The 27,074-nt window shown below is 37.0% G+C and overlaps 1 protein-coding gene, 1 non-coding gene and 1 pseudogene across 2 annotated transcripts; 1 reads left to right on the top strand and 2 right to left on the bottom strand.

Moving 5' to 3' along the window:
- Positions 1–3,932: 3,932 nt before the first annotated feature.
- On the bottom strand, positions 3,933–8,666 carry LOC125209337 (uncharacterized). The gene has a single exon (XM_048108938.2). The coding sequence runs from the start codon at positions 8,471–8,473 to the stop codon at positions 4,262–4,264; it is 4,212 nt and encodes a 1,403-aa protein (XP_047964895.2). The 5' UTR covers positions 8,474–8,666; the 3' UTR covers positions 3,933–4,261.
- A 9,931-nt stretch (positions 8,667–18,597) lies between these two features.
- On the top strand, positions 18,598–18,669 carry TRNAD-GUC (transfer RNA aspartic acid (anticodon GUC)). The gene has a single exon. It is a non-coding gene; the product is annotated as a tRNA-Asp (tRNA).
- Positions 18,670–18,920: 251 nt separating this feature from the next.
- On the bottom strand, positions 18,921–21,964 carry LOC148933242 (protein JINGUBANG pseudogene; annotated as a pseudogene).
- Positions 21,965–27,074: the final 5,110 nt, after the last annotated feature.

Here is a 27,074-nt window from a genome sequence, read left to right as displayed (position 1 = left end):
CTCGGGCTCGGGCTCCGGCACGGGCACGGGCTCGCACACCCTAATGTCCATGTACCTAGTCGCCACGATGGTGGACTCTCAAAAATGAATCCTGGCCAAGTTGCAGCCCATATGGCCGGAATTGAGTATGTGAGAGCTCAACTTGGTATAGCTGCACCGCCGACTTCGGGGGATGATGATTCGCCAGCGGAGTAGTTCTTATAGTTTCATTTAGAGTATTTTAATTATGTATTTTTTTTTTATTTTTTAGGATTTTAAATTATGTACTTTTTTTATTTTTTAGGATTTTAAGTTGTAATATTTATTTTATTTTAATGAAGTGTGTTTTTATTAATTGAATTTGTTGGAATCAAAAATAAAAAATGAAATTGAATGAATAGTTAAGAGATGGTTAAGAGATGGAGGGTTGCAGGTGCTGTCTCTTAGTTAAGAGATTAGCTGAAAAGTACAGTGGGGCCCATGAATAGTGAAGAGATAAGACGGTTAAGAGACAGCGTTGCGGATGGCCTTAGTCGTGTGTTTGTCCTCTATTGATTAGTGGAGTACTACCTCCTAGTGGGACATTTCTTTTCGACAAGATAATAAAATAAGAGAGAATAAAAAGTAGAGAGAATAAAAGAAAAATAAATGAGAAAAATGTGTTGACTTTTACTAGGGAAATCACTGTTGGGACTACCGCAGCGGAAGACACGGAAACCAAACAGGTCCTTGACCGGATCTATTTAGTTGATTATGCATTCGACTCCAATTTCATGCAATATTCATAGATCTATAGATAAAACATCAAATAAACACATAATCATGCATATTCGATGTAGATTCGATTGTTACCTCATAATCCATCATTGGATTGACGTTGCTAGCTGCACCACCCGGAGATCCTTGGTTTATCGACCACGAATCTTCCAACCTATTCCCTTGTTCTTGATTCTCCATCCGTGTGGGCGGATCTCGAAGAACCAAATAAAAGTGATATGAGATCTAGGGAAAACCAACACAAACACTAAATTGTCTTGATCTAATCCTATGAATTAGGATAGAACAAGAACAAAAACCAAAACCCTAATCTCCCTCGTGCAAAGGCACGAAAACCGAGGCAAGAGGGGAGAGAGAGAGAGAGCCGGTTATGGCGGCTAGGGTTAGGGTTTGTGATGTGTGGAGTGCTTACTAGGGTTTCCCATCTCTACACTATTTATAAGCATGGATTTGTTGGGCTAGGATGGGGATCCATGGAATGACTTAAGTGTTGGACTCACCCATTAGATAAATTACTAATTAAATCAAATGACCCATGATTTAATATATTATCAATGGAATATTATTTTGTTCCACTAAAGAATAATATTGCACTCCCACTTAAATCACCAAATTACAAATAACTTGGGTCCATTTTATTTTATAATATTTCCCGCGTTTAAGATTATCTTGATCCGTCAATTTAATTCTTTTGTCTGCTATGTGACTAGAATTAAATTAATTCTCCAACGAGTTTTTCTAGTTTGAAACTTTATTTATTATTCGTGGAATAAATTCCAACTGCGCAGTTTTCTGAATAATAAATTCCTCTTTCAAACACCTCTTGGGGATCACCCCTTAGGGATTTAATCATACCACACTGGGCACGCGAATTCTATGAAATAATATTCCAATACCTTCATGTTATTCAATTACTACCACCCAAGATATCATGAACTTGAGTTACGTACAAACTCTCACATATTGATAAGTCAAAGCGGCGTTTGATTGAATAAACAATATTGATATTAATATCATAGACTAGAAAATACTAAACTTTCTGAAATATATTCTTTCAGTAGATAGCAATAAAGAATACATTTCGGATTAGATCCTTTCAGTGCTTTACCACACCGGTGTTACTAATCTCATCTTAGGTAAGAGAGAATTATCACAAACACCGCAACCGTTCCAATAGGTAGCCAAAGCCTATCTAGGTTGTGAATACGTTTTTCTTCTTACTAGATCTGGCCAAGTCCCCTACTGGAAAACTCATGAGGAGATTCATCGAATTTCCCTACTTGACCTTCTTAGTAAAAAGCCTTAGACTTGTTTATCATATTTCAATAATAAACCATTTATATTATATTATTTATTCTCATAAATAGGTAAACAAGTGGATGTGGCGTTTCTCGTATACATGCACAAGCTGACTGTACAAAGGCATGTACGCTCGAAGCATCTTTTAGTATACAAACCCCAACAATCACTACCATGGAACGTACCAAAATGATAAAACTACTATGGAACGAATGGAGTATTATATTTTTATTATTTTTTGGAAACAATTAGGCACAGTTTATTTGTTAGGAAAGTAAATTTACAGATCACTTTACTTTCATATGTTCACACATGCCAAGATTTAGAATTCTATATTTAATTTAAACATTAAATTAAGATATATAATAATTAATTTATTATAAATATGTGCTAAATACATATGTTATATGTCGCGGCTGTCTTGCCATAGTGGTCACTGACTGCAGTCCAGCGGACCGCTGATGATGGTTTGTCCTCACTGTTCTTCTTTTGCTGCTCCAGTAATTTTTTTAACGAAAATAAACTTAATAGAAAAAAATTAATTAATTTTAAAAAAATTGAAAAAATTCTAAAGAAAAACAAAAATCAAGAAAAATTGGTACACCTCCATTGTTGCGCTCATCGGTTTCCTCAAGTACCTCTAAAAATATAAGAAAAATAAAATGTAATAGTGTTACACTCTAAATTCAGGGTCGGACCACTCTAAGGGTATAAGGAGAGGTCTAATTTGTGGCATCGGGCGCGGTCCGCAATGTGGGGCTCCAGATCAAATAGCGAGAAATTTTATAATTTTTTTTTTATAAATTCAAAAATTATATTTTAAAATATTTATTTATTTTATTGAAAATTAGTCTTTGATAAAAAAATAGAAATTTTAAATTATGTAAGTTTTGGCGTATAATTAATGTTATTATTAGGAAATTTAATTATTAATTAATTATAATTAATTAATGCAATTTTAGATGTTTTAATACTGTAAATTTTGATATTTTATTAATGTCATTTTTAGTTATTTATTTTAATTTTATATATAAAGTTAAAATCAAAAGATAAACATAAAATTAGATTATAGTAATTAGAAAATGAAAATAAAACAAAATTGTGTTGTTTGGGAGAATAACTATGTGATTAAGTTGAAATATGAGGAGAGATTTGTGTTGTGAATGACTTATTACTTTTTGAGCTGCAAATTTTACATTGCTATTGGTATAAGATTATCATAAATTAATACTCCATCCGTCCGCGAACAGGAGTCTCATTTTTCAATTTTGGTCCGTCCGCGAATAGGAGTTCCGGTTCATAATCACCATAAATGGTAAAAAGGCCTCACATTCCACCAACTCATTCCACTCATATATCATTTAAAACTAATATATACAAGTATGACTCATATTCCACTACTTTCTTCCACCCACTTCTCTTAACATTTGTTAAAAACCCGTGCCGAAAGACTCTTATTCGTGGACGGAAGGAGTTTTAATTTAAAATACATCTAGGGAGAATTCTACTCCCTCCGTCCCGCTTAAGATGACACGTTTTCCTTTTTAGTTTGTCTTAACTAAGATGACACATTTCCTTTTTTGGAAACTTTCTCTCTCCAATTAATACACTCAACCACTTTTTCTCACTCCTATTAAAATATTCATCTTTCTTTATCTCTCTACTTTAATACTTACACCTACTTTTTCTCTCTCTAATTAAATACTTTAACCAATAACTCCTAAAATCTCGTGCCGGCTATGAAATGTGTCATTTTAGCTGGGACGGAGGGAGTATAATACAATAAATAAAAAAGTTACTACGGACACATACTGGAATACTATAAGCATATCTACTATTTTAGTATAAAATTGCATTATGATGTACAATATGTTACAATAGTCTAACAGAACTGTCCTAGAAAATAGTGTTACAATAATCTAACAGAACTATCCTAGAAAACTAGTAGAACACATAATGAAATCCAAAGAAGAAATTCCTTTGTAAACATGTATGTACTCGTAATTCTATATATATACTACGAAGAAAAACACTCTAACTTAAGTACAAAATCACGATAGACTGATAAGAATAGCAAAAACTAAATAAATCAACCTAGTGAGTTGTTCTATTTTATTGAGATGCATTATATAATTAGATAATCTCCTCAATAAATACATGTTATATAAAATTGAATATTCACTCCACTATATAACTACTTTGGATTTTAGTAGCCTGGAATTAATGGAGGAGGCGGAGATTTATAGCTGGCACCAATAATACCTGGAATTTTGTAAGGAGGAAATTTGTTAGTAGGTGGTGGTTGAACCGGTTCAGGTGGAGGAGATGCGATAGGTTTTGGTGGTGGTGGGGAGTGGACTGGAGGAGGAGGAGAGTGAACCGGGGGTGGTGGCGACTTCACTGGAGGAGGTGGAGAGTGAACCGGAGGTGGTGGCGACTTCACTGGAGGAGGCGGAGAGTGGACTGGGGGCGGTGGTGACTTGACTGGAGGAGGTGGGGAGTGGACTGGGGGCGGTGGTGATTTGACTGGAGGAGGTGGCGGTGAGTGGACTGGAGGAGGTGGCGACTTAACTGGAGGAGGTGGGGAGTGGACTGGGGGCGGTGGTGATTTGACTGGAGGAGGTGGCGACTTAACTGGAGGAGGTGGGGAGTGGACTGGGGGCGGTGGTGATTTGACTGGAGGAGGTGGCGGTGAGTGGACTGGAGGAGGTGGCGACTTGACTGGAGGAGGTGGAGAGTGGACAGGGGGCGGTGGCGACTTCACTGGAGGAGGTGGAGAGTGAACTGGGGGTGGTGGCGACTTAACTGGAGGAGGTGGTGGAGAGTGGACTGGTGGTGGTGGTGACTTGACTGGAGGAGGTGGGGAATGGACTGGGGGCGGTGGTGATTTGACTGGAGGAGGTGGCGGTGAGTGGACAGGGGGCGGTGGAGACTTGACTGGAGGAGGTGGAGAATGGACTGGGGGTGGTGGCGACTTGACTGGAGGTGGCGGTGAGTGGACTGGGGGCGGTGGAGACTTGACTGGAGGAGGTGGCGGTGAGTGGACAGGGGGCGGTGGAGATTTGACTGGAGGAGGTGGAGAGTGTACTGGGGGTGGTGGCGACTTGACAGGAGGTGGCGGTGAGTGGATTGGGGGTGGTGGAGACTTGACTGGAGGAGGTGGAGAGTGGACTGGGGGTGGTGGCGACTTTACTGGAGGAGGTGGCGGTGAGTGGACAGGGGGCGGTGGAGACTTGACTGGAGGAGGTGGAGAGTGTACTGGGGGTGGTGGCGATTTAACTGGAGGAGGTGGAGACTGGACTGGAGGTGGTGGGGACTTAACTGGAGGAGGTGGCGGTGAGTGGACAGGGGGCGGTGGAGACTTGACTGGAGGAGGTGGAGAGTGTACTGGGGGTGGTGGCGATTTAACTGGAGGAGGTGGAGAGTGGACTGGAGGTGGTGGAGATTTGACTGGAGGAGGTGGCGGTGAGTGGACTGGAGGCGGTGGAGACTTTACTGGAGGAGGTGGAGAGTGGACTGGGGGTGGTGGGGAGTGTACGGGAGGTGGTGGTGACTTGACTGGAGGAGGTGGAGAATGAACCGGTGGCGATGGTGGTGGCGAGTGGACCACAGGTGGTGGCAACTTGACTGGAGGAGGTGGAGAGTGGATCGGGGGTGGCGACTTAACTGGAGGAGGTGGAGAGTGGTCAGGTGGCGGTGGTGATTTGACTGGGGGTGGTGGCGACTTGACTGGCGGAGGTGGAGAGTGGACTGGGGGTGGTGGCGACTTGACTGGAGGAGGTGGAGAATGGACCGGGGGTGGTGGCGACTTGAGTGGAGGAGGTGGAGAGTGGTCAGGTGGCGGTGGTGACTTGACTGGAGGTGGTGGAGAATCGACTGGTGGCGGTAGTAACTTAACTGGGGGTGGTGGAGAGTGTTCCGGAGGTGGTGGTGATTTGACTGGTGGCGGTGGCGAGTGGACTGGAGGTGGTGGCGACTTGACCGGAGGAGGTGGAGAGGGGACTGGGGGCGGTAGTGACTTGACTGGAGGTGGTGGAGAGTCGACTGGTGGTGGTAGTAACTTAACTGGGGGTGGTGGAGAGTGCTCCGGAGGTGGTGGTGATTTGATTGGTGGCGGTGGCGAATGGAGTGGAGGTGGTGGCGACTTGACTGGAGGAGGTGGAGAGTGGACTGGGGGCGGCAATAACTTGACTAAAGGAGGTGGAGAGTGGACTAGTGGCGGTGGCAACTTAACTGGGGTTGGTGGAGAGTGGTCTTGTGGTTCTGGGGAGTGGGCTGGAGGAGGTGGAGAGTGGACTAGTGGTGGTGGAAACTTAATTGGGGTTCGTGGAGAGTGGTCTTGTGGTTCTGGGGAGTGGGCTGGAAGAGGTGGAGAGTGAATTGGTGGTGGGAGTGATGGAACTGGAGGTGGATGTAACTTTACGGGAGATGGTGGTGGAGAGTGGACTGGTGGTGGGAGTGATTGAACTAGAGGAGGTGTGGGTTCAACTTCGGGCGGCAAAGAGTGGACTGGAGGTGGCGAAGAAGCGAGGCGTGGGGCAACACGTTTTTGTCGTAAAGGCGGCTTAGATGGTTCCGGTGAGGGGGCAGGGGTTGGTGTCTCCATTTTAGGAGGAGGTGATGCCTTGGGAATCTGGGACGGGACAAACGTCTTCTCAGGTTTAGGTGTTGGCTCAGGCTTCAGCGAAGGTGTGGGTTTAGGAGTCGGAGCTGATGGAATGGATTTTGGAGGTCGACAACTGGTCGAATGGCCATGAGTCGGGGGTCGACAACCGGCATTGCAGTCAACCTTCTTGCTCAAGGCTATGCGACACTCCTTCTCTGGCCTCTGATTGGGTTCTCGAGGCAAGCAGTTCTTCCTACCGTCAATAGCCACAATGGGAAGCGCATTGATCATACACTCAGGATCTTGGGCATCAAAGAAGTTGTAAGAATAGGTGAAGTTCTTAAGATTCGTCAAGGTGCAAACAGTTTTCGAAACCTTGCTCCTAAATTTATTATTCCCAATATTGAGTACCTCTATACTCTTCATGTTTTCCATCCCCTGCGGTAGGTCGCCCATAAATTTATTGTTGGAGATATCAAAAACTTTGGTCGTGTTTAACATTGTGATCTCTTCTGGAAGGCACCCTGACAACTCATTGTACGAAACCACAAACTCGTCCAATTTTCCTGCCATCTTTCCGATGCTGGACGGAATGCACCCAGAGAGATGGTTGTTTGACATTACGATGACGGAGGCCGAAGAGTTACCAATGTTTTCCGGGATGGTTGAGTGGAATCTGTTGTTGTTCAAGAAAATTGCATCAAGGGGCTTGTCGAAGAGCTCCGGAGGTAGCTCGCCTTCAAAGTCATTGTACCGTAAGTCGAGGTATTTGAGTTGCGGTAACTCCAACACCACCTCCGGGAAACACCCCACAAAGCGGTTGTTGCTCACGTCCAACTCGTACAGTAGCTTGAGGTTCTTGATCTCTTTTGGGATGATCCCACAAAATCTATTGGAATTAAGATGGAGGAGGCTGATGTCGACTAGGTACCCGATCTCTGAGGGGAGGTGACCAGCGATATCGCCATGGTTAAGGTCAACACCGGCCACCACTAGGATATTGGCATCGTCCATAGCCTTGGCACAAAAGACGCCTTTGTAACTGCACACATCGGGACCCTCCCAATTGCTTGTGAAGCCATTTGGATCAGAGTATATGGATTTTTTCAATGCCCGCAGGGCTTTGTAGGCTCCTTCTAGCCTCTGATTGGCAAGCTTCGGAGTTGGCTCAGAGGCGCATTTGTAGCTGCACATCTCTGATTCTTTATGATTGCTTGCTTTGGGAGTAGGAGTCGACTCTTTCTCTTCGGGGTCCGAGGTTGTCTCGTTGTCTGATTCTCCGTGATTGTCAGATTTTTGTGACTCTTTCTCTTTGGTATGTTGGGTTGGCTCGACGTCTGGTTCTTCAGTATTGTTGGGATCTGGTGTAAGGGTTGGTTCTTTCTCATTCTCTATGTGTGACTCATTCTCTTTGGTATGTTGGGTTGGCTCGACATCTGGTTCTTCATTATTGTTGGGTTCTGGTGTAAGGGTTGACTCTTTCTCATTCTCTATGTGTGACTCTTTCTCTTTGGTATGTTGGGTTGGCTCGACATCTGGTTCTTCATTATTGTTGGGTTCGGGTGTAAGGGTTGGCTCTTTCTCATTCTCTCTGTCTTTCCCTAGGGAGATTGTTGTTGTATGTGGTTCGGGTGTTGGGGTTGATTCCAGATCGGGATCTGTGGTTTCTTCGGACTCCGACAGTGCTTCGGAGCCTGTTTGACTATGGGCACCAACACCTAATCCAGCTTGGAATATTCGCTGAGAGAAGGAAGGGATGGCAAGGTGAGAAAGGATGAGGAGGAGACAGCAGCCCAAGGTTTTGATTTCCATGATAACTTCCTTGGGGAGAATTAACCCATTGTAGCTTCTACCAGAGTTTTGTCACAATAAATATGAGCTACTTCCTCAGACATTTCTTTCCGTTCAACTTATGCAATGCCATCCATTTTTGGAGGTCAATGTTCTTTCTCACACCAAAAATATAGGAGATGAACCATGTATTTCGTGTCTTTCTCTTTCTTTCTAACCGCTAAATATGGACACACCAACTTGGAATTATCTCACAGCTAATTGTTTCCCTGCCTCTTTGATTATGGAGTATGTTTAATTAAAAGGTCATGAATAGTAATTGGAATGCGTAACTTGATTTAGTAAATAATAATTATATGTGTTTACTTTATACTCCCTCCGTTCCATAGTAATAGAGTCATTTTTTGCCATTTTGGTACATTTCATAGTAATAGAGCCATTTCCCTTTTTAGTAAAAGTCAACACATTTTTCCACATCCACTTTACTCTCTCTTACTTTTTTCTCTCTACATCTCTCTATTTTTTTTATTTTCCACTTTATTCTCCATTACTTAACTCATCTAACACAATTTTGTTTTAATCTCTGTGCCGAGAAAAAACGCTTCTATGTGGAATGGAGGGAGTATATGATAGTATATGATTCTACGAAATAAAATTGTCCTACATATTTGTCACAACAAATCACATATTGTTCACTGTAAGTTTTGACAGAATGATTCACACGCATTTTTAATTATCACGGATTAGTATTCTTATCTACTATTGTTCATTGATATTGCAGTACTAGTTTTATTAATATCTCTTATATTCTAGTCTAGTCATCTTTTTGGTAATTTGTTTTCTCTTTATATAAATCGAAAATTAAAGGTGATTGAAATTATCGAAGACAAAAAATGTTGCTCAAAAAATAGAAAGAATATTAAATGGATTAAATCAACAAGTTGGGAATCACCATTTTTTATTTTGACGTACTTCTACTACATGCGTTTTTTATCTATTACGTTTATTTTATCACTGTTAAAGGGATTCGTACCAAAACTTTGGTATACCGCAATTCAATACTTCGATAATTTTGGTATGAATATAATATTTTCAGTACAATATACTATATGTCATTTTTTTTATGGTATATTATGATACAAATATGTGATATGATTTAGCATTTCATCAGTTATTTAATCACGTTTCCATCATAGTTAGTGGATAGTCGGTTATTTAGTTTCATAGTTAAGTGGTTAGTGGATTGGTTAGTTGGTTAGTCATTAGTCTATAAATTCTATAAGCTCTTTCAAGCATGGCATGAAAAACAAGTAATAGAATGTTTACTTTTGTTTAGTTTACCAATTTTCTTCTTCAAGTTTTCATACGTATGGTTTATATTTTGGAGTTAGAATCCACTCGAAGGATTCAAGTTCATAACATATTATAATCTCCCACTCGTAGGTAAATGAGAAGGGCACCACTAATTGTCATACATTCGAATGAAAACTTGAGATAAATTAATTACTATATTTTAGTAAACTTGTGATATTTATTTAAATTGACCAATACAAATATTCATTTCATAAAACGAAATATTTTGAAAAAATGTCATATATATATATATATATATATATATATATAATATATATAAAGGAGTGTGATTTAAAAATAACTCAATTTTTAAAAATACTAATTAACTCACACCCAGTATAGAGAGGGGGTGCGATGCATAAATATTTAATTTGATTTATAAATTAAAAATAAAGTAGTATCTACAACTTACAAAACAGAAATAACTAATTAGTTATGTACTACTCCCTCTGTATTTAAAAATAGAAACATTTGAAATGACATGAGTTTTAATGCACAATTGGTAAAGTAAGTGAAAAGAATTGATAAAGTAAAAGAGAGGAAAATAAAAATGAGTAAAGTAAGAGAGAGAAAGAGAAAAAATAGTGAAAGTACTAAAGTTAGTGGATTGTGGATCCATGTCCTAAAATAAAAAGATTCTAAAGTTTCTATATTTGAAGAACGAACCAAAATGAAAATAGTTGCTACTTTTTTTAAAAAAAAGGAGGAATATATAACAACAATGTATATACATCAAATAAACAATAGATGCAATAAAAATAATTATAAATATTTTAAAATAAGGCCAAAACTCGCCTTTTAAATAGATGTATAGATTAAGTATTTTACATTTTCTTGTTGTTTATAAAATAATAATAAAATAGAATTATAATTTTATCTGTCTCAACTACTCCCTCCGTTCCGGCTAAGATGACGCATTTCTTGGCTGACACGAGATTTTAGGAGTTACGGTTAAAATATTTAATTGGAGAGAGAAAGTGTGGGTGTAAGTATTTAAATAGAGAGATAAAGAAAGATGAATATTTTAATAGAAGTGAAAAAAAGTGGTTGAGTGTATTAATTGGAGAGAGAAAGTTTCCACAAAAGGAAATTAAATGTGTCATCTTAGTTGTGACAAACTAAAAAGGAAAATATTTCATCTTAAGCGGGAGTGAGAGAATAATATACTAGAATTTGACTAAACTTTATAATTCTTTTGGTTATTTGTCAAAAGATAATTATTTTCATTTCATTTTAGATCATAATTATTTAACATGTCTCACGTCGTTAGTAACAGTAAAGAAATGAGAGAATGGGTCACTATAAAAGATATGATAAACGAAGCTTATAGATCACTCATTTGATTGGATGCACCTAAGTCTGAATCTCGGAAAGGGCAAAGATAATCCTTGCTAACGGGTTAGTGGCGGATCCAAAAATTTAGATTCGGGGGTGCGATAAATAGAATATAATACTGTAATATTACATAAAGTATTTATTAAAGGTTTGATTTATTTAAATATTTTGTTATATAATAATCATACAATCACAAATAAAAAAATAAGAAAAACTAGTACAAAAAGTACAATTAAAAAGAAAAATAATAGGAAAACATAAAGAAACGCAACTAGTGAGATTTGATTATTTGAACTCTGCTCTGACTTTGGTTATATACTACAAATCCACCAACGAAGCCTTGGTTAGAAACATGGCTTAAATATACAATTAATATTCTATACTTATGGTACAATTGTACCCCCTTGTTATACATTGGATCTGTCACTGCATCGGACTTTAACTCGGATCTACATTCAAGAATGACTGACACTACACACAAAAAAAATCGATCGGTAACATGTAATATCAATCAGAATATAATATCAACAAGGTGTCAATGTGTCATATTATCAACGCATCCAATGTCACTGCTCGAGGGATAATATCAAGAATGAATCTACTACAACTTAATATCAATGGGGATTATATAACATAACTCTAATATCAACTGAGTATCAACTTAAGTCAGCAACATAAATCCAAAATATCAACCCAAAATCATCAACAAAATGTCTACTTTATACCAACCGAAATGTTAACAGAACATACAATAAAAATTGTGAACTTGCGCAAGAAAAATCAATTGAAATCGGTGGAGAAGAAATCTGGATATCTTCTTTGGGGTCAACAACAACAGAACCCTATTAATCAACAAAATATCAACCTAACCACGTCTTCAAAATGTCAATACAAAACACCAACTTATAGTTGATGGCTAATCAATCTAAGTTGATTATAAGCCACACAAATGTAGTATAACTACAATTTACGAACACTCTTGTTTGCACTATCAAATAATTTCAATATTAAGAAATTATGACATGTACAAAGATTGGACTTTTATATCATGTGATGTGAGTTTAAAGACTGGATCTAAAATAAAAACAAATCCTTTGACGTAAATAATGAAATCAAAAAAAACATCATCTTAATATCACCCCATGCACCAGAAACATACCCTGTGATTTGTAAGAAACATCAATAGAATCAAAATCGTTTATCAAGTATCGTCGTCTTCTTAGTGCCCGTTCGGTTTCCAAGATAACTTTTATCTTCTCCATTCACATTTTCAAGCAAATTTTAGCTAACAATTGTAGATATGGGTCTATTTCGGCCCATTTGAATGGACTCCTTTTCACCTATCCCATGACTAACCATCTCACCTCACCCCCTCCTACTAATTTGTCCATCTCCCTCTCCTCATTATTCTCCTCCACCCTACTCTACAACCATGCATAAGACTAATTTAATCCTAGCCAAGGTCTATTTTAGTGTATCTTACACTGCATCTCAAGACAATTTTGTTTCATGAACCGAACAGCCACTTAGAATCACACCGAAGAAGATTATTGTGATGGATATTGCGGTAGTGGAGATTATGTGCCTGAATATTTGTGAACATTGAATATATTTTCCTTCCATAATGTGCATATCTATCGTTTGGAATGTGAGAGTGAAATTGGGACATTATAGCAGATGAAGTAATACCTATTTCCATATATGTCCTTATGTTGACATCATATGGCATCTGTTGACATTCGAATATAACCTCGTCTTATCTATAGAGTATAATTAGTGGACCAAATTATAGTTTGAAGTAGGGGTGTGCAATCGGGTTTTCGGTTCAGTTTTTGCTCAAACCGAACCGAATTGAAAAATCGAATAACCGAAAAACCGAACTTAAAAAATCGAATTAAACCGAAAAACCGAAATTTTCAATAAAAATCGAAAAACCGAAAAAAATGTGGAGTATATATTAATATATATATATATATATATATATATATATATAGGGTTTTGATCTATGAAGACCAGATTTAAATACAAAAACGCAGAACAAAGTCATACGTAGGGCATTTGTAGGTCATAGTTAGTTTATTTTTAGGGCATGCTAACAAAACATGACCTAAAATGATCTTAACATGACATAAATCCAAATCTTATAATATGACCTAAAACTACTTAATTATGACCTTCCGTGTTTTTGGTTAAATATTGACCATTAGATCATCTAATCCTAGTGCCAAGATTTGGGCTGCATTTCTGGATTTAAATGCATATATATATATATATATAATTTATGGTTTGTGTTAAAATGACAACCCCTCTTAAAGTGACACCGTGACACCACTTATACAGTAATATTATAAACGTTACACAACAATATTACAAACACTACACAACAATCTATAGATTGTTGTATAGTGTGTCGGATATTGCTGGACAAGAAAAATTGCTGGATAAAGACCAGCAAATTGCTGACCGTCTTTTTCAGATTTTTTTTTTGCCACATGGCAGCTTATTATTCGTCCACGTGTACAAATGATTGGCTAGGAATGGTGGTATGGTGTTATTTTAAGGGGTGGTGGCGCCCTAACATGCCCCTATAATTTATTCATTTTATATATATTAATATAAATTAAAATATATAATATAAAATTAATAGAATATATATAATACATACTATATAAAATATATTTAAAGTATATACTATATAAATGATATAATATATTTAAATTAATAGAATAAATATATATAATATTATACTTAAAATATAATTCGGTTTTTCAGTTTTTCGGTTTTTTTTCCCGAACCGAACCGAAAAACCAAATTTTTTTTTTATTTTTAAAACCGAACCGAACCGAAAAACCAAAAAAACCGAACCGAATTTCAAAATTTCAGTTTGGTTCGGTTCGGATATTCGGTTTTTTTTGCTCACCCCTAGTTTGAAGTTTGAAAGATATTTGGAGTTTGCGTTTGATTACACACATCTGCATAGGATTGTGATCAATTGAGATTTTTTATGCTAATTGAGAAATGAGATGCAATATCAGCCATTCATTTTTATTAAATGAGTGGTCCAGATTTTTCCATATGGAAAATATTTTTAGATTAATTAATTATGAAATGGCAGAATGATAATATCATGGTACATTTTATTCAATAAATATTTTTTAATATAATTCATATACAATTCATATCAACTACATATACAATTCATGTCAACTATGGTTGTGTTCGGTTGCCTAGATTAAATAGTCTTATGATATAATATAGGCTAATACAAGATTGAATCTTGGATTAAAAAAAGGTGTTTGGTTGGAATGTCTATTTTAATATAATTCTGATTTAAAATATTATATAGTGCCAAAATAATGTATATTACTAAGATACCCTTCAAACAATGGGTCTAATACACCAGCACCATCCCACTCTGCACCATCCCACTCTGCACCATCTCCACCACACCGCCGCCCCTCTCTCTTGCTCGATGCCCCCGACATCCTCGGTCTCTTCTTCGACACCACCGCCAGCCCCGCCACGCATGCCCCACTAGCCACCCTCACGTTCGCGCATTAGCAGAGCACGTCCACCACCACCATCAGCATCTCACACATTCTCTTCTTGCTCGTCTCGAGCAGTAAATCAACCGCCACCGTCACCGCTTCGGGCCTCCGGCTTCGACTGCCTTCACCCGATTCCACCCCCAAATGCACGCAGCGATTAGGGTTTTCAGCTCCATTTTCCTTCCCTTTCTCGAGATGTCATTCGATTTCAGAAATTAAACATCTCGATTTCAGAAATTGAGCGATTTTGGTGAAGAATTGGAGTTTTAGAGCGGTGAGTAGGGGTGAGCATTCGGATTTCGGTTCGGTTTTTTGCCCAAACCGAACCGAACCCGAAAAACCGAATTTAGGCTAAAATCAAAACCGAACCGAAACCGAAAACCGAAAAACCGAAATCCGAAAAACCGAACTAAAAAACCCGAACTAAACCGAAAACCCGAATTTAGAGAATTTATGAATGTAAAAGAAAATGCAAATGTATAATAGAGAGGTTGAGAAAATTAGAATAACAAAAAATTTTGAATCTGGGGCGGCAGATCTGGATTGATTAGGGGAATCCAATTTTTAAATATCATAATACTTAATTTAAGCATATGAATTCATCTTCAATACTTGCAATATCAAAGTTTATGTGTCTTATCTTCCGTTAGAAGGTGTTTGTGGATTCTTCAATTGTTTCTGGTTCCTAAAGGAAAAAATCCAAACACTCATCATCTAAGAAAAATGCACATTAATGCCAAAATGCAAGAACTTTCGAAGTATTTTAATTTTGAACACTAATTTGAGAGCTATGCAGAAAATAGATGCATTTAAGTTTTACCTTCTTCTTAAGACGACGTGGATTGTTGGAGCACGGCTGAAGGCGGCGTTGATGGTTGGAACACGTCTGACGGTGTCGATGGCTGCACTGCTTGAGGGCGGAGGCGGCGATTGGCTTGAACAGAGATAGGCAGCGGGATGAATGCTTAGAGTTTGTGAGATTTAGAGTGGAGACCGGAATTGAGATTGGAGGCGGAGAATTGAGAATTGAGAACCCAGAACGGAGAAGCAGATTGAGAAAGGAGGCGGCGGATTTCTATTAGGGTTAGAGTTTAAGTATTATATATATATATATAAAATATTTTAATATATTATATTAAATATAATTCGGATTTCGGTTTTTCGGTTTTTCTTTTCGTCCAAACCGAACCGAACCGAAAAACCGAAATTTTTTTATTTTTAAAACCGAACCGAACCGAAAAATCGAAAAAACCGAACTGAATTTCAAAATTTCGGTTTGGTTCGGTTCGGACATTCGATTTTCGGATTTTTTGCTCATCCCTAGCGGTGAGAATTGACGGATCGGCGATTTCAATTATAGCTCTGAGCTCTGAGGAGATTGATTGCATCAGGGGAATTTGGGGAGCCGTCGGCAGCGATTTGGGGGAGAACTAGTAAAGGGTAGATTTGGAAGTTAATAACTTGTACATCACCGATTAATTTTGTCGGAGGGGTGAGGCCCTGATGAGTTATCCCCTGACTATCTGTCATTGACTCAATCTGGGATTTAGTCTGAGATTCAATATAACCAACCAAACATTTGATTAAACTAATCAAATGATTCAATTTGGCCAACCGAACGGGGGCTATGCGAACAATCCATGCCAATTACATACATATATAATGTCAACTATATATACATTTCATGTCAACTAAACACATATAATGTCAACTATGTGTACAATCCATGTCAACCACACACACAATTCATATCAACTACACACATATAATGTCAACTATGTGTGCAATCCATGTCAACTACATATACAATTCATGTCAACTACACAATATAATGTCAACTACATGTACAATTCATGTCAAAAGTATGTATTGAATAAAGTTATTGACATTTGACGTGTAGTTGACACGAGTTGTATATGTAGTTGACAAAAAAAATGATTTTTTTTTTAAAAAAATAAAATAAATTAAAAAATAATAAAAATAAAAAAAAATAAAAAAAATTTAATTTTTTTTAAAAAAAACATAAAAAAAACATAAAAAAAATTAAAAAATAAAATAAATTAAAATAAAAAAAAGTATTTATTGAATAAAGTTGTTGACATTTTATGTGCAGGCTATTGACGATAATACCCCTAATTGACATAAACTACATGCTGTTGACATTTTATAAATATTCTGAATGAATGGTTGAGATTGCATCTCAATTCTCAATTCTCAATTAGGTTAAAAAATCTCAACCTAACAAGACTTCAGCTGCATGTTTCTAATTCCTAATTAGGCTCGTTTTAAATATGAATTTTCTTAATTCCTTTGGGAAAATGGGCGGTAGCCAATCTTGAAGAATATTCGCATGAATAAAAGCATGTCCAGTTAAAACCACAGAGATTTTCTTTCCTTTTATACCACAATTTCTTCACTTAATTCCCTATATAAACATCGCTCTTTCATTTACTTTGCTACCACATCTTATAACCAATAATTCACGAGAGAGAAAAAAATGGCAACTGTAGCAGATTTACGCGTGGGAGAGCCGACAAAGCTAAGAGCAAACATGAGAGAAAAAATTCCATTATTTTTAATTTCCAGAAAAAGGGATGCTGCTCAACAAGTGAAAGAAAGCCAAGAAGCAAAACAACAGGCCAAAAGAGAGGAGACGATGTCGGAAAGCGCCATGTTCTTGCTCATGGACCGGTTTGCGCCAAGCTAAGGACAACGGATCTTCTTTTTTTTTTCTTCTGTAAATGATCATTTATGCTCCTACTTCTCTATAAGAATGTTGCTTGCTCTTGTACAATACATTATGTTTCATATTGCAACTCCTAATCTTGATTATTATATGCACATCAAACTACGCAATCAAGAATCATCATGTTGATCTAGAATTCTATATGCATACCTGAAGCTAAAAGAACAAGGTTCAAGATCTGCTTGTTGTCTCCTCGTCTCATGATGTATACGTTTCTTTGGATTACGAATTTGATGCTCGAATGGAACACAATATACAATCTTGGCATGGAGTGAAAAGACATGTTTGGTGATGGAATTCAATCATGAGTTTTCATTTTCAGTTAGATCAATTTGACACATTTTAACTATGAAAATATGTTAATGACTTTTTTCCAGCTAGAATTAATCATAGAAAACAAAGAAACAGGGGAACTATGAAAGAGCCTAACACATGGAGTAGAAACATTGTTTCCAACCAACAGTGGTACAAATGACAAGGCTGGTTATTGGTGATGCAACATTCACACTGTTATTACCAAATGAAATGATGCTTTTAAAGAAGCATGCCGTGCTTTAAACAAAGTCGTACATGAAACTTGCACGTTGAAAAAGCAAGCAAAATGGAAGCTACTAGGAATGTTGAGTTGAGTTGAATCCAGCAGCCTGAAGATAGATATAGACACGAAAAAAGAATGTCAAAGTAATAGCATGAGCTCTACTTTAGTGATCCTCGCACGGATAATCTGACTTGGTTTCTCTCCTTGATGCATAATTAGGATAGGCCACTTGTAAAAGTATAAGATATAAGCAATTACCCACCCAAGTGTAGGAAGAAGAGCTTGATTTGCAACATAAGCAACTCTGTAGTAGGTATAGGTGGCAAGCAGTTTTTTAAGCATTCCATAACACTTTTCTCCCATTATTCCTTTATAGCACAACCCTTTCTTCTCATAATTCAATGCCACTGGATATTTGCATTCTGTCAAGGCCAGAAATACACAATCTTCACTCCCACCACGACACGTGATGAATTCTCAGAAGAAACCTCCATCGACTTGGGATTCCAACTTTACTCATATGAAACCAGCAGCAACATTTTCATAGTTAAAGCCCACAACATCCAAGCTGCTCGGTGCCAACATTTAAAGTCAGATATATAAAGTTCGGTTAAGCTTTCATCAAGTCGTTGTAGTATAGTGGTAAGTATTCCCGCCTGTCACGCGGGTGACCCGGGTTCGATCCCCGGCAACGGCGTTGCTATTTTGAATACTAAGATTTTGTTATTTATTTGATTAATTATACGAATCACAGAAACGTGTCGAATTCAACCTATAAGACAAGAGCATTAGTGGTGATGGCAAACAAACATTTGTCAAGTCTTAAAAACAATGCTAAATTACAAATAAGTCACAGTACTAATTAGAAGTAGTAATTGATTTGGCAGTATTAAAACAAAGTTAAAGCACAATCATACATCTACTCTTCACTCGAGTGTGAACTATACCTCACTCAGACACCCTCCAAATCTGAACGCTCTTATCCAAACTCCCACTATATACAATCCACCGCCGACGACCCTCCTCCTCCGCCGCTAGGCCCACCATGCCCCCTCAGCACCGCCACACACTCATGCACTCCTCCTTGTGCCCCCTCAGAACACCGCCGCACGCCACCAACCGCTTCCCAACCTCCCAACATCTCACCAGCCCGTCCGACGACCCGCATACACCGCCCCTCCCCCGCCGTCACGGCGTGCTCCTCCAGAAAATGCTCCGTCCTCCTCCCGCCGCCACGCCTTGAGCGGATCCCGTGAAGACCATCCCGCCCGGCGCCGCCATGACGGGGACTCGAGGCATTTGGAATCCGAAATTCTGCAAATCTTGAGGGTTTTATCCCATGAGCCCGAGTACAGTAGGCCGTGATATTCATCGACGCTCATGCATGAAACGGCGTCGTAATGCTTTATCCACGGAACATTACGGTTCCTTTTCACTTTAACGTAGCTTTTGGGGCTCAGAGATTTGAGCAACAAATGCTTGGTGTTGGTTTTGGGCAAATAGCCGAGGCGAGTGGGTTTATCGTCGAAGAGGGTCCATACGCGGATTTTGCCATCTTGATGACCGGTGAAGATCTTTCCGTTGAGGAGGACAATGGCTTTCACCATCCCACTGGTGAACTTGAATCCCGAGAAAGCTTTTGTTGAAATAGAAAAATAAAATGTAATTAGTTAGCTATTAATTAGTTAGTTTATCATTTTATTAGACCTCTTATTAGTTAGTTCCAGCTTATATATAAGGCATTTCATTGTAATTTGTAGTTATCTTTTTGTCAAAATGTAGTCATTAATGAATATCTCCTTTCCTTTTCTCTCAGTTTCTCTCCTTTAGTCGACGGTTTCTTCTTCACAGTTTGTTCTTACTCCTTTAATGAAGATTTCTTCATTCCAATTCAAATCTTCTTTTTCAACATGGTATCAGAGCGCAATCGCTGCGCCTCTGATTGCCTCTGATTACCTCTATCTCCTCTATCTTTTTTTTTTTTTTTTTTTCGTTTGCCAGTTTTTTCATAGAGCTAGGGTTTTTGATTTCGTGAAAATTTCTGGTGATTGTTCCGGGAGAGATCTTCAGGCCGGATATGTTGTTGTTTCCTGCCGTAGTTCTTCCGCAAAGTCTGTCAGTTTTTTTTCTCTCTTCGGCGTTAATTTCCGCCGATCTGAAATTTCGAATCTGTTTCCTCTCTCGTTATCTCTTCACTGAAATTGTTATGTTTTCACCAATTGATCGGTGATTTCTCTATCTTCTGATCTCAATTGAGTTTTCAATTTTCTCAATTCCGATTGTATCGGTTCGCTCTACTTCAGGATTCATGTTTGGTTTAGTATGTTGAAGTATGGAGTTGTATGCTCCGATTTCACAATTATAACCTGTTTTTGAATCTGAGGTATCAGTTTTGTTTTCGATCTGTGAATCGATTGTATTCTGCCCGATTATATCGGTTTAATTCCGTTGAATTCGGTTTTTTTGTTGTTGAATCTGAATATGTTTTCAGATTTATCTCTGGTTTTCGATTGTATGTCGGATGTTTGTTTTGTTGTTCACCGATTGTTCAGTTGGATCTGTTTCGTTTGAGAAGTCAGTTTGCCAGATATGTTGTTTGTTTGGGTGAGGAGGAAAGGCTATGCTTATATGCAGTGTTGTTCGTAGCTGGTGTTGTGATTGTTCTTAGTTGTTGCAACTGCAAGACTTTTTTTGGCTACTGTTGATGGTCAATGTTGGTAAGAGCACACTTGCATCTCAGTAGTTCAGATACAGCAATTGGTAATTGCAGTGGTGCTTCATTCAGAATCAAAGCTTGAAATTGGAGTGGAAATCTGTTGTTAGAGCTTCTGCTATGTTGAGCTATATTGGAGGATTAGAATTTGTATGGTTTGTGTGGTGATCTTGGATGTACTTGATACTAGTGAATGTTTTGAGGCATCAAGATTTAACCATAATTCCAGCAGCAATATGATGAATTGAAAATGCTCAAGATGGATTCTCTACTAAGGGGGAGTGTTGAGATAAATTAGCAGCTCAAGTTTTGTTAGATAAGCTAAGTCCACAGAAGTTGCAAGATCTGGAGCCAAGGAGTTCATGGATGAAGTCCTTGCTGCTGAAGTGATTTTATGTGCAGCCTTACAGGTGTGCTTGAGTCCCAATGATCTTGGTTTTATTTTGAAGTCAGCAGCATTCTAGGGGATGCTTTGTGGCAGGGAGATATTTTGAGAAAAATTGATCAGTTTGAGCAATTGTTACCTAAGTACATCAGTCTGCTCCACCTTGACCGTGGGGGAATTTCTTGTTTGTGGATAGCGGGGAACTTTAAAGCTGAAGATAATAGTCTTCACTCCAGAGCAAGGCTGATCAACTGTGCTGGTGGTTAAGAATTTGAACTTGTGTCAACTGTAACATCAATGGTGATTTTTCTGTGCTTCAACTGAGTGTTAATGTCAGCCAAGAACAAGTCATCTTTCTTGCAACCGGATGAAGTGACAGTAACTCCAGTAGGCGAGTAGGTGGTGTTTGATACTTCTTTCCAAGATGGTAGCATTTGTTCGTGCTTCCATCTTGAGGGGGTGTGTTGAAATAGAAAAATAAAATGTAATTAGTTAGCTATTAATTAGTTAGTTTATCATTTTATTAGACCTCTTATTAGTTAGTTCCAGCTTATATATAAGGCATTTCATTGTAATTTGTAGTTATCTTTTTGTCAAAATGTAGTCATTAATGAATATCTCCTTTCCTTTTCTCTCAGTTTCTCTCCTTTAGTCGACGGTTTCTTCTTCACAGTTTGTTCTTACTCCTTCAATGAAGATTTCTTCATTCCAATTCAAATCTTCTTTTTCAACAGCTTTCATGTTTTTCCATACTCTAAGGCTGTTGCACTCGGAGCCTGTGTAGGCGAGGGAGTAAATGTGGCCTTCTTCCGGGAAGACCGGCCCGATTGAGGCCCATTTGGCATTGGGAGTTGATGATACTGAGTTTGAAATGGAGGAGTTGAAATCATTCATCACTGCATGTAGTTGGAGTAGTACTACTATTGCTTGTTTTAATTATGAGAGGATGTAACGGTAAGGTAAGTGGGCATAAATATATAGGTGAATCGAGCTAGTAGTGAGGGACACGTGGTAGTATCATATCATTTGTGATAGAGAAAAAACTAGTGCCTACTTTCTTTCATAATTATTAGTACTATTATATTCAATTTTTTAAATGAAGGACTCCCTCCCATTCGTAGCCTACAATTTAAAGTTTTATTTTGACTCGGGACTAATTTCGATAAATATTAAGAAAAATGAGTAGAAAACGTTATTGAAATGCGAGTCCTCCTTTTATAGTAGAATTCGAGTCCCCCTATTAATGATTTTGAATTAACGTCTCAATATTCGAAAGCACTTGTTAAGATGGATTAAGTGGGATATCCTGACTTTCGTTTTCGTTGCAAAGATGGATGAGGTCTTTTAAAGGATTTTGTTAGTGACTTCTGTTATTAATTTTGAAATTTTTATCTATATTTAGTTTTGATTACTTGGCTGCACCCGATTATATGTTCTTATTCTGTTATTGGGTTTAAATCACTTTTAGGCTTGGGCTATATTCGGGACTATTAATTTTGGTTGTATTCACAAGTTTTGGGGTTCTTCTAACCCTACCCATTTTGAATAAAAAAGGGAAATGTTGCTAGATGCAGCTCTTTATACTCTGGACTTATAAGTTAGATCCACCAGCAGATTTTTAAGAATTTATAAATTGTTAGAGCTTGTTTTATAATTTAAATACCATTTAGAAGTTAATTTCGTAAAATATTGCTAGTAGTTAGGCAAACAAAATCAAACACAAGAATATTTATGTAAAACCTAGTCACTCACCAAGAAACAGAATTGCTCCAACTGATCTCTGCGAGAATGACATGGTGACGCGTAGTCTTTACAGTACATGTCTGATTAGGATGCGCCATTGATTCACGATTCAGACCACGACCTCCATTATTGAGCCATATACCTATATCTTCTTTTTTTTGACTTGGGGTTGAATGGAGAACTGTGAAGTGACATTTGTCATCCTATGCAGCTTCAATAAAAACCATGAGAAGATGATTGATGATGCTCACGTAGCATAATAACCCCATTATAAGACCTGCTAAGTTAATAGTTTTAACTTTCGGATTAAACAATCATCAGTTAAAGTATGAACATTGTGCATATATTATTATGGTCCCGATGTGCAATTTATAAATACGTTTATAGAATTTCATTCCTATTAACGAAACGTAGAAAGAGAAAACATACTTTTTAAAGGCGTTGGCACTTGAAGACAATTTTCTCACTTTAGAATTCATCAAATAACGGCATGAATCTGAATCTAAATTTTTCGCTCCACTTTATGTTTATCAATCGTATACAACATGCATTGCGATTAATTTTGTTTCCACAATTTGGAACCATTTTGATTTTTGGACATTAGAACAACCATTTCAGGCTCATTCATATGTATAAGAAGAGACTTTCCCTAAATCTCATTCTCTCCTTTATTTATAAATTTTTCATTAATTTGTGACGGGTACTTAAGTGTAGTTTTTTTCTGCCAAATCCACAGGTACCGATTATTTGACATTTTAACCAGAGTCATACTTATAACTAGGGATGTCAATGTAGCCCGTAACCCGTGGGCTGGCCTAAATAGCCCGCTAAATTTATAGGGTTAGGGCCGGAAATTTCTAGCCCGATAAAATCAAAACCCGATTAGCCCGCACCCGATTAACCCGCAACCCGTTAGGGCCAGACCCGAAAACCCGATAAAATTTCTATTATTCTATTTTTTTACTCCTAATTCGACACTTCATTAATTAATTTTAACTAAAAAAATAACTTTGAATTTTATAATTAAATATACAAATTATATATTGAATTTTTATTAAATAATAATTGATAAATAAATTAAAAACTTCAAATTAACTACAAAAATATTTAAATTTCTAAAACATGCATTAAAATTCCACGAAATATCCACGAAATATCTCAAATATTAGTATTTGATCATGTTTATGATTGAGTTTAAGCATATATCTCAAATATACCATAATTAAATGTTCTACATTGTATGAATATTAGTAATTTTTATCATTAATTATTGGATTGATCGCATGTTAATATTATCGGTAGCAACCCGATTAACCCGTTGGGCTAGCCCGAAGCCCGAGCTTTTAGGGTTAGGGTTGAACTTTTATAACCCGAAAGAAATCACAACCCAATTAGCCCGCACCCGATTGACCCGCAACCCGAGTAAGGTTGGCCCGAAACCCGACGGACCGGCCCGATTGACATCCCTACTTGTAACCAAAAGCGTCAATTGACTCCCTAAAATGGGATGAGTAATTCCTCTTTTATAGAAGCAGTGATGCACTACTTAACCTTTATCATTTTTAAGTGACAGATTAATCATTAATCAGATGTTTTAGTTGTGATACTCCCTATTGTAGGCTATTTGACTCTTGTATTGACTTCTTATCCACCTACAAAATAATGTGATTGGCTAAATGACAGTGCAATAATAAAGTCTTCACCAAATTTAATAAATTTGCAACCAAACACTTATATATTTTCAAAACCATCACACCATTTTTCTGCCATTAAACTTTTTCTTGTCAATTTTATAGTGATTAATTATTTATAGTCATATATATAAGTCGCAACATATTTCCTCAAAATAGATTTACATTATTCGTACAACAAAATCATTCCATATAAAACTAATCAGTTTAATTATTAGAAGCTAATTAATTAAGTGTAGATAATGTTATGAAAAATAAGCAATTACGAAGACAAGAAAAAAAAAATGCAAGAAATGGTTATTTTACGAGAGCGTAGGTGTATGCTGTGAAGTCAAAGATTTCCCAATAGTTATACACGTAATGGTTGGGTGGGTAAGAGATGCGCAGTTACGTTTAGGTTACAGACAAAGCTAATTGATGTTTAACTACATATGTACGCTGTAAATATCTAATTGTACTTACTATCTTAAGATAATATCACACTTCATATAAAATACGTGCTCCATCCCCTCCAATGAAGAAGACCCTTTCTTTAAAAGGTACGAGATTTTATACAATTTAATTTTATTTATTAAGTGAAGATAAAATAAAGTCAGAGAAAATAAAATAAAAATAAAGATAGGTCTATTTTTTATGATTATTAGTGATGTTGAGTTATATAAATAGTAATTAAATGAATTGCACTAAATATGTAGACCTGAAACGAAGCAACTATTTGTGCCAACTTTAACTAACTCCTTATTAAGGGATTAAAAGCTAAAGTTAATTAAGTTAAAGCTAATGTTTACAGGTTTAGGCACCGCTTATTGATGATGCATTAACTATTAGTACTACTATTATTTTGAAAAATCGAGTAATAGATTAAACCAAAAATTTCACATGCACCAAAACATCTTCAAATCATGGAGTAAACAAATACACCATACTATATAAATTAAGATAATAATTCTTTTGTCCCACATTAATTGTCCACTTTTATCATTTTTGTCTGTCCTCCGTTAATATTCACTTTCACTTTATACTATAAATATTAAGTAAGTCTCACATTCCACTAAGTCACTAATTTATTCAACTCATATTTTATTATAAAACTAATGTATAAAAGTGATACTCATATTCCACTAATTTTTTCAATCAACTTTTTTTTACATTTCTTAAAACTCATGTAGGAACCAAAGTGGACAATTGTTGGGGGATGGAAGGAGTAGTGTGTTTCTCCCCACCATTCTATCAATTAAATGCAAAAATTATACTCACTCCATTCACAAAAAATATTCTCATATGGACGACACGAGTTTTTAATGAGAAGTCGGTAAAACAAGAGAGAATGAGAAAAAATTGGTAAAGTAAGAGAGTTATGAAGAAAAAGTAAATAAAGTATGGGAGAGAAGAGAAAAAATGGATATAGTTACTTTTTTTAGAAATGAGACTATTTTTTGTAGACATTCTAAAATGACAAAATTACACTATTTTTTTGGACGGATGAAGTACTATATTTGTTCAGAAAAAGTCTTAATAATAGATGCTATGGATTTTAATGTAAAACTAGGAAAGTGAGATAGATTGAGCGAAAATGTGATAGCAGTATTGTTAGTGAAAAATGAGAATCATATTAGTAGTATTAGAAAGTGAAAGTTACTCTAAATAGATAGCGAATAATTTCGATGGATGACCCAAATTACAAAAAATAAAATTAGTTTTTATCTAGTTACTGCTAGTGCTACTTGTTGCAAAATCCACAAAAGTTGTATAATGTAATTGGATCATTTATTTAAAGTGGACTGCAAATTAGTTTAGATTTATAGGTTTACCAGTAGGGTTGTCTCAGAATGCTTGTGAAACAGGGCATGATGGTGGCATATGCTAAGGCCTAAGAACATAGCAAATTTGCAGCTGCTAAAGGAAAGAAGCATGTTTTCTTACTTTCCAGCTTAGATTTTGGGCGATGGAGGAATATTGATATGTCAAGGTATTTTATCTAGGTAATTGTTTTGTGTTTTATATCAACTGTTTGTGTGTCTAACCCCGGAGACATTTCCTGCTAGTGGTAAATGAAAGACACATGCAATTTTTAATTCTCCTGGTTTCAGTTTGTTGTCTTCTCATCCCAGTGAGAAGTTTGTGATACATCCATGCATTTTCTTCCAGGAAATAAACTTCAACTTCGCAGAATAGGCACAAGGAAGAGCAAATATTTGTATTATTCTCTCTATATTTGATATTTCTACATCAACATTCAAATGCATGTAGCACACACCTCTATGTGGTTTCCTCAACCTTTTTCATGTAACTTCTTGTTTTATGTGGATAAAGTTAGGCAGAGTAGTAGTGAGAAATTTGAGGTATGTTGTGCTGCCAATTCATTTTTTAACGACTGAATTTTGGTAATTTTAACTAATTCAGCAGTGATATATACCAGTGGTTTGCAGATCTATTACTTATCTAGCTCCAATTTGGACGGAACTGATTCTGCATGTGAAAGCCTTGGGTGGAAAGGACTGCAAAAATATGATCCCGCCCTGAGAACATAGAAGTATCTTGATACATTAGCTCAAGTGTCTGTACCTGAT

This window comes from Salvia hispanica, chromosome 1 (assembly GCF_029641045.1).
Source record: "Salvia hispanica isolate PSC_SH4W2 chromosome 1, Shi_PSC_v1, whole genome shotgun sequence".
Taxonomy (NCBI): Eukaryota; Viridiplantae; Streptophyta; class Magnoliopsida; order Lamiales; family Lamiaceae; genus Salvia; species Salvia hispanica.
Note: the sequence above shows the minus strand (reverse complement) of the source record. Positions and strands in the feature narration are given on the sequence as shown.